General features: G+C 38.7%; 1 protein-coding gene across 5 annotated transcripts in view; it reads left to right on the top strand.

Annotated features, from left to right (window-relative positions):
• Positions 1-18: 18 nt before the first annotated feature.
• The window catches only part of UBE2W (ubiquitin conjugating enzyme E2 W), a 52,831-nt gene continuing 45,045 nt past the window's right edge, over positions 19-7,804 (top strand). For 3 of the 5 annotated variants that reach the window (XM_023534601.1, XM_023534598.1, XM_023534602.1), the window contains exon 1: positions 20-121. In XM_023534601.1, the coding sequence (XP_023390369.1) occupies positions 20-121 (102 nt within the window). Of the gene's footprint in view, positions 122-6,292; positions 6,362-7,804 lie in introns of all 5 variants that reach the window. The other 2 variants (XM_023534599.1, XM_011366937.1) reach the window with 2 other exon arrangements.

Below are 7,804 nucleotides of genomic sequence, written 5' to 3'. Positions count from 1 at the left end.
CCCCGCCCCCGCGCCCAGGATGCGGGGCGCCCGCGGCGTGACGCGAGCACGGCAGCTCCGCCCCCTGCGTCTCTGGCCTCGCCGGCCTAGGGGGGATGGTTCCATCATGGCGTCAATGCAGGTGAGAGGAGTTTGCAGTATCTGGGCGGGCGAGGGAGCCGCCGAGAGGATGCGAGCGTTTCGTCGGGGGCGGCGTCTGGGACTCTAGGGCGCTCGGGCGGGCTCGGGAGCGGCCGTGGCGGCCAGTCCTTCTCCAGCTTTAGGGCGTTGGGGAGGGGCGAGAAGCGGCGAGAAGACGGGCGGGGGGGGGGCGGGCTCGGTCGGTCGAAGCGGACACCCGGCGGCCGGGAAGTTGGGGGATAAAGAAGGCTAAGGGGAGGGGAGGGCGAAGTTTGGCGTTGCCTCGGCGGCAGTCGTCTCGGAGTCAGCTCCCGCTCGCACGGACGGCTGCTGCCCGCCCGCCCCCGGGATGCCTTTCCCTTCGCAGTCCCGGGCCAGGCGGAAACAGCTGCTGTCGCCGTCGTCGCCGGGGCAGGGGCGGCCCGGAGAGGGGCTCGGTGTGGAGGAGCACGAAAGGCGTTCCCGGAGAAGGCGGCCGGCTGCAAGGGCCCTTCGCGGCCTCGGCGCGGGCCTCCCATCCCCGGCCTCCCTGACTGCTCGGCCCTTCGCTTCTCCTCCTTTGACTCTCAATCCTTTGCCTCTTGGGTACCTTCCTCTCTCAGCCTCCGCACTCCCAACGAACAGCGGCCCACCGTCCCACTCTCCCCGAAGCCGCCCTTAGTCCATAACCATCACTTGCCGCCTAATATGCAGTGTCCCCGAGAGCCAAGTCACCAGCCCCTTTAGACCTCTCGGGATAGCTCGCCCTCAAATCTTTTTTTCCTCCGGTGCCCCACCCTTGCAGTCGCGGTCGGACTACAGCCCTTTGCCCCTTATCTTTAGTGGAACCTTAGTTTGGTAGGAGGTGTTTGTTAACCCGTGTCATAGCTACCTGACTCGGCAATGCATGGATGTCTGGCTTTCCAACTTAATACAGTCCTTTTTTTCCCCCCGAAATCCAAGGAGTTTGTTTTTTTTTTTTTTCTGGCAAAGATGGCAACCACAATTGCAGTTTTGTAGACTGACTCCGCGTTATCTATAGCCTGCGTTTAATTTACAGATGAAAAATACTTGTATCAAAGCACTTAGGAAGAGAAGGTAGAACTCTCATTTGGAGTGTCAGCTAGGCGCTTTTTAGAGTTTTAACAGCGTTTCCTCAAAGAAAGAGACCACGTTTTTCTTAGAAGGATTTTGTGCTTTTGTTTCTAGAAGAATAAGCAAGTCTCCGTATCCCCACCTCCGGTTTTTTCCTCCTTTCTAGGAGAGAACAGAGGTTTTCTTTCATCTCTCTCTCTCTCTCTCTTTTTTTTTTTCCATCTTTTTCGTGCACATATTTGCTTCATATTTACTTCTGTACTTTTGTGTAATCCCCTTTCAACCTGTTTTCCATACAGTATTCTTTTCACCTTTGCTTCTCCCTCCGGACTTTTCCTGCAGAATTAAAAAAATGTAACATTTCTAGTTGAAAAAATGTCACAAAATGGTGCAGGGAAAAAACCAGAACAATTTCAGGAAACAGTATACTTTACACTAATCTCCCCAGAGACGTTAGGGAAGTTTCGTCATTACATTATACTTTACACTAATCTCCCCAGAGACATTAGGGAAGTTTCGTCATTCGAGGCCAAAAAAGGAACTGTGGAACACTAGTTGAACAGTAGGTGGGCTATATGACCAATTTAAGATTCTTCGTATTAAGATTAAAACTATTTAAGACCAAAGATTAAAATCCACAATATTTGTGATTATATTTCATAAGAAAATTCTGAGGATAACTAATTAGCTGGTTAGATTTAGGCTTCAAGTGTCTGGAAAAGGCAGATTTCAGTTTTTAAAGAGAAAAATGAGTCAGTATGGAACTTAATATTGATAATCTTGAATTTAATATTGGCAATCTTGAATTTTACGTGGCAACCGAAAAAAATACTTACCAGTGTTACACTGCATTTTTCTGTGTCCCAAATAATACCTTTGTCTTACCGCACTTCACTTCTTTCCTTTGTGTCTTCTGATGAGAGGAATGGAAAACTGATGTTCCTCATTTTAATTAAAATCTTTCCTTTTATCTGTGTTTTAAAACGTCTCATACACATTTTCTGGTAATATCTTGAAAAATATTTTAATGTAGATAAATCAAGCTTTTTGAAACACTATGTGGTTCTGTGTCTTTGGTGAACAAATTTTTTTCCTGACCATCTTAATAGCAAAGTTTAATTTTCTTAAGAACAATTAAATTATGCATAAACTGCAACCAAATTATGACATTTGTTTATTCACTCATCAGTTTTGAGGGTTTTTTTTGAGGGCTCACTGTCAGGTACCCATCTAGGTACTAGGGTTAGAGCAGTGAACAGAAGCATGACTTCTTTCTTTCTGGATATAGTAGTCTAGTTGGGGGAAGCAGATAAGAATAAAATATTTAAGTTAATTGTATGTTATATTAGAAGGTGATAGTGCTGTAAAGAAAAAGTGTGGAAGGAGGTTAGGAAAATGGATATTTTTGGGATTTCAGTTAGAGCAATTAGGAAAAAGTGCCATGCATGAACGCTGCTCTGACCATGTTCTTACCTAAAAAGTTTTCAGGTTTCTTTATCCTACTCACACCAGGGTAGTACTGCTGCTGAAGAGGTTACTTAAACCATAGAAAAACTAATTTTAAAAAATACATATTATACAAATGTAGGATTTGATTCCTTGGACTGATAAAAATGAAATAAATTTGTCTTTGGGATCAATGACATCAGCTAATGATAGACTTTGAATTTCTTGTTGGAGAATGTGTATTTTAAAGTTGAGGTTGTAACTGCTTTAATGTACTTTATTAGTGCCTCCTAGCCATTTTTTTTCAGGTTGTGGCACATGTAGAAAATAGTTTTTGAATCACACACTAAGGTGGGTGAGGTTGTTGGAGGTTGGAAGCACCTGGCGTGGCAGCTTTGTGAAAGATTGGGGGAGATCAGTATTCTGGCACACCTGTAATGTTGGCGGAAGCTCTGCTCTTTAAGATGGAGTTTAAGATTGTCATTTTCAAGCTTATGTGAGCCCTTTGAGACATTCTTTCCCACTTTTTCTTTTTTTTCTTCCTGGAACAGTCAAAAATCACCAAGTAAGGTTATGGTTAGATTATGTTTTAAGAAAACCATTCTTAGAGAATAGTGGGCTCTTGAGAATAGTGGCTAGTGTAGCATTATTGGGGTATTCTGTTTTCAGCTAAACCATATAATTATATTTTGTGTGTTATTTCATTTTCATTTTGTATTTAATCTTTTTTTTCTTTCCCTATTGGCTCATTTCATTCATAAGAATGTATTATGAAATATTTAACTAATTGGCCTCCTTGGTTACTTATGGTTACTTGGTTTATTTTCTGATTTTAGAATTTAGTTGTTTCATTCAGACTTCTCTCACTTTGCAAGTTTTAAGTATATTTGATATGTCTTTCTAATTTGACCATCTAGATTTATTTATTAACTTAAGGTATGAACTCTCCTTACGTTATCTCTTAAGATCTTAGAAAGTCAACTCTAAAAACTGATGTAATTGAGAGAAATTGGTCCATCGAATTACTCTTGTGGGTTTTCTGTGTTTTCTTCCTTTCTCTTACCTGATTGGGTCTTAGACTATTGACTGTTGATTTGGCTAGCTGGAAGGAGATTGAGATTTAGTAACAAAAGATGGATTATGAATGTGTGCTAATGTTCAGATGACTTAGAAATAATAAATAATTTTGGATTGTTTTCAACTTTGCGTTGCTCTTTACTCAAGTAATTGGCTGTAGTGATTGAGAGAAGTGGAATATGGGCTCTTACCAACACTGTTGTAGTCATGTTGCCTTGACAGTTAGATTCCATATGACTGTTTGATCTCATAAAGGGTTATGTCATAATCAAAAGTTTAAAAATGGGCTGTCTTGCATCCTGAGGCTTACTGAGCACTGGAAACTTTTAGTATAGCTAGAATTATTGTATTTGAAAGGTTGACTGGATGGATGCTCTGGTTAGGAATAGGGCTGTCAGGGAGCTGTTGGAGCAGGTGCCAGCGGAAAAGGGGAACAGCATACGATAGAATCGAAGGTGCTCTATGTGAATGAGAAACATAAGTAGATAGTAGATTCATATATAGGTGAACAAAAGCAAAGGCATAAAGCTAGGGTAATCATTTTAACTCTCAAAGCAGTCATTGTGCTATTTTTTTTGCTATTGATCAATTAACCACTTTGCGAGATGTCTTCTATTTTTTGTCCCAAAGTGTTTGTTTTTATCTTTTATTTAGCTCTTCCGTTCCTCTGGGCCGTAGATTTCATGAGAATAAGAAAAAATACTTTCCCTTAAATGTGCTCATAATGATCACAGTAAATGTACATCACTTGACACTTCAAAAAGCATTTCTAAATAGCAGATTCTGCAACAGTTTAATTCTATTCTGGAGAAATCTGTTAAGCAGTTCTTTAATGGTAAAGTTGAGTACCTGTACAGGAATAATATAAATTTATGTTTATGTATATTCTCTCCAAAATGAGCTCATTTTCTTGATTTTTGTGTTTGTCATACCTTTAATATATTTCATATTCCTTCTCCCTGAATTTTTATTCCAACCCTGTAAAATGCAAACTTTTGGTAAGTAATCACTTATTTGGAAAGTGACTTACCCAGGATTACATAGCAACTGAAGGTGCGATTAGAAACCAAGCTCTGAAATCTATTGATGCCGGAAAGTTGTAGGTAATGAACAAGTTTGGCATAGAGAAATCATTGGGATAATTATTTAACTTTCAGTCAAGAATTAAGCATTTACTGAAATGTAGCTTCTGTTGCTAAGAAAATTAGAGGAAAATATATGCGTTATACTTTACAATATAAAGTTACTTTATGCATCAGATTTTAAAAAGTTTCTTTATATACTTGTGCACTGAGTAAAATAATGACAAATCTTTACTAGTCAAAAATAATATTAGCAAGGAGTTTTTAAAGTAGGAGTGAAAATCTTCCTGAAAATAGACTGTGTAATATTTATCTAAGTTGAGCATTTGCTAGATGAATTTTATTGCATTTTTGTATCATTGCTGTCTGCTTTATTATTAATTTTATCAAAAAAGTACTTGTTCATATTTGTCAGATGTTTTAAAATTTTCCTCATTTGATTCTGAGAAACTAATCTCATTTGGTTGCTTTTGTAAAACTTCAGGAAAAAAAGCACAGGATCTTGAATCAAAAGACCTGAATTCAGGTTCTGTTTCACGACTTAACAGCTGTGTTGTACAAAAATCAGTGTGTAGTGGTCAAGACAAAAGCAAATTAACAGAAAGGTAAACATGTATAAAATTGCTTTTCTGATTTTCCTTCCTCAAACCCGTTCTTTCTGTAATATTCCCCATGATGGTACCTGGCAACTTAATTCTTTTGTTGGACCAGAGACCTTGGTTTCATTCTACCCCACAGTCATACCATCAGCAAATTCTCTCCAGCTCCACCTGCAAAATATTTCCAGAATCCAACTTTTTCTACTCTTCTGAATTACTCCCTGATATAAATAATCATTTCTCATCTGGATTATATCAACAGCTTCTGCCCTTGTTCCCTTACTGTCTTTCGTGAACTCATTACTTAGATTTCTTTCAAAACAAAAGTCAGTTGTCACTTTACTCACATTTCTTCTGTGGTGTCCCTGTTTTACTCAGAATATAATCCAGAATCCCTATTAGGGCCTAAAAAGCCTTAAGTCATCTATCTTGTGTCATCTGCATCCCCACCCACCCACCCCTACCCCCACCCCCATCCCCTTAATGGCTTCCTTGCTATTTATTTATGCCTTTGCTTTTATTATTTCCTCTGCTTGGAGTGATTTGCAGATATTTTCTCGTAGTCTGGGAGCTGTGTTTGCACATTCTTGAGGTATCCTTTGGAGCGCAACATTTTTTAATTTTGATGAAGTTCTTTGTTTTGATGAATTTTGATGAATTTATCTTTGTTTTTTCTTTTATCATTTGTACTTTGGGTGTCATATTTAAAAAATTATTACCTAATCCAAGGTCATGAAGATTTACACTTTACTATACTTGTGCTTTCTTCTGAGAGTGTTACAGTTTTAGATGTTACACTTAGGTCTTTGATTCATTTTGAATTAACTTTTGTATATGGTGTGAGATATTTTTAGTTTTATAGCATTAATATGTCAGCTTGTTTTCTTTTTGAAGTTATATGGGTCCAAGCTGAGAGTCCATCATGTTTGATAGTATCCTGCTGAATTCAAGTTATTTCTCTAGGTGAGTGGAGCTGTTAGCTGTTTTTTCAAATGGGAATTTATGTTGCAGCCCTACTGCTAAAAATAAAATATGATTGTAAGCCTATAAACTGTTAACTGAGAATATTTATGTATTCATACATTGACTTTTACTGTAATAAAATAGGCATATGAACTTTAATTTTTAGACTTAGAAAAACTTTGAGCCGTAGGGCATTTTAGAGCTTATGTTGTCCACCCACCATACCTTTTCTTTAAACCATTGCTGCATTTTGTGATTAGAGGGAGTTGATAAAATATAATTTGTTTACTTTTTTACTACATAAAAGGCAGATAGATTGAAAAAATTGAGTATATAAATGTCTTTTAGTATATAGATTTTGATATGAGAAAAACTGTTCCATTCCTAGGGAAACCAGCTTAAGGGTTCTGGTGGAGAAAACTACATAGCTAGGCGTACAGGTGCCGCGTTTGCTTGGTGTTGCTTAGTAGAACCCTCATAGAAGTCATTTCTTTATAACATTTTGAACAACCTTGATTTGATACTTCTACAGTCCATCTTCATTATTCATGGATTCCGCACTTGTGAATCGGCCTTCTCAGCAAACTTTATTTGTAACTCTAAAAATTGATATTTGTGATGCTTTTGTGGTGATCTGTGCAGCAGAGCAGTGACAAACAAAAAAATGTGAGTTGCTGAATGTTCACGGTTGCAGCCAAGGTCAAACAAGGTCATGCTTTGCCTTGTTTCAGCTGTCATGCTGTCAACAGGTGTCTTTTTCTCTGTCTATTTAGGGCCACTTTTTTTGCACTTCTATGTTTTTGGTGATTTCACTGTTTAAAATGGCCTCAAAGCGGAGTACTGAAGCGCTATCTAGTGTTTCTAATTGCAAGAAGACTGTGATGTGCCATATGCAAAAAATGTATGTTAGATAACCTTCATTCAGGCCTGTGCTCTTGGCCTTGGATTCAATATTAATGAACCACCAGTCTACCTTAAAGAGTCTTTAAACAGAAACACACAACCACCAACATTACTGATTGAATGTGGCCAAGGGATCGCAGCAGCCTAACCCCTAGGAACAGTGTTTTGGAATTTGCTGTGACTTTTTAGAACGTAGCTGCTGTGAATATTGGGAATTGACTATTTTAATTTAAATATCAGTCCACCATGGATTTGAAATGTGTTGAAGCCATGTTAAAATTGGTAAAATGTGATGTTGTTGCTACCTCCAGGTTCCTTGTTTCTTTTTTCCATTTTCTACTATAGATCAATACCTTCCCCCAGTTTTTTTGTTTGTTTATTTGATGTTGGTTTTTTTTTTTGGAGTTAGAAAATTCAAGTTAGTGGTTTTCAGTTTTGTCATTATACTGGAAATCACCTGGGAATCTTAAAAAAAAAAAACAAAACAGAACAAAACTGTCCCCAGTGGCATTTTATTGGTCTGACATGCACCTTGGGTAT

This window comes from Pteropus vampyrus, unplaced genomic scaffold, assembly GCF_000151845.1.
Source record: "Pteropus vampyrus isolate Shadow unplaced genomic scaffold, Pvam_2.0 Scaffold127, whole genome shotgun sequence".
In the NCBI taxonomy this organism is placed as follows: domain Eukaryota; kingdom Metazoa; phylum Chordata; class Mammalia; order Chiroptera; family Pteropodidae; genus Pteropus; species Pteropus vampyrus.
The sequence above is the reverse complement of the archived record's forward strand: the minus strand, read 5'-3'. Positions and strand labels throughout refer to the sequence as shown.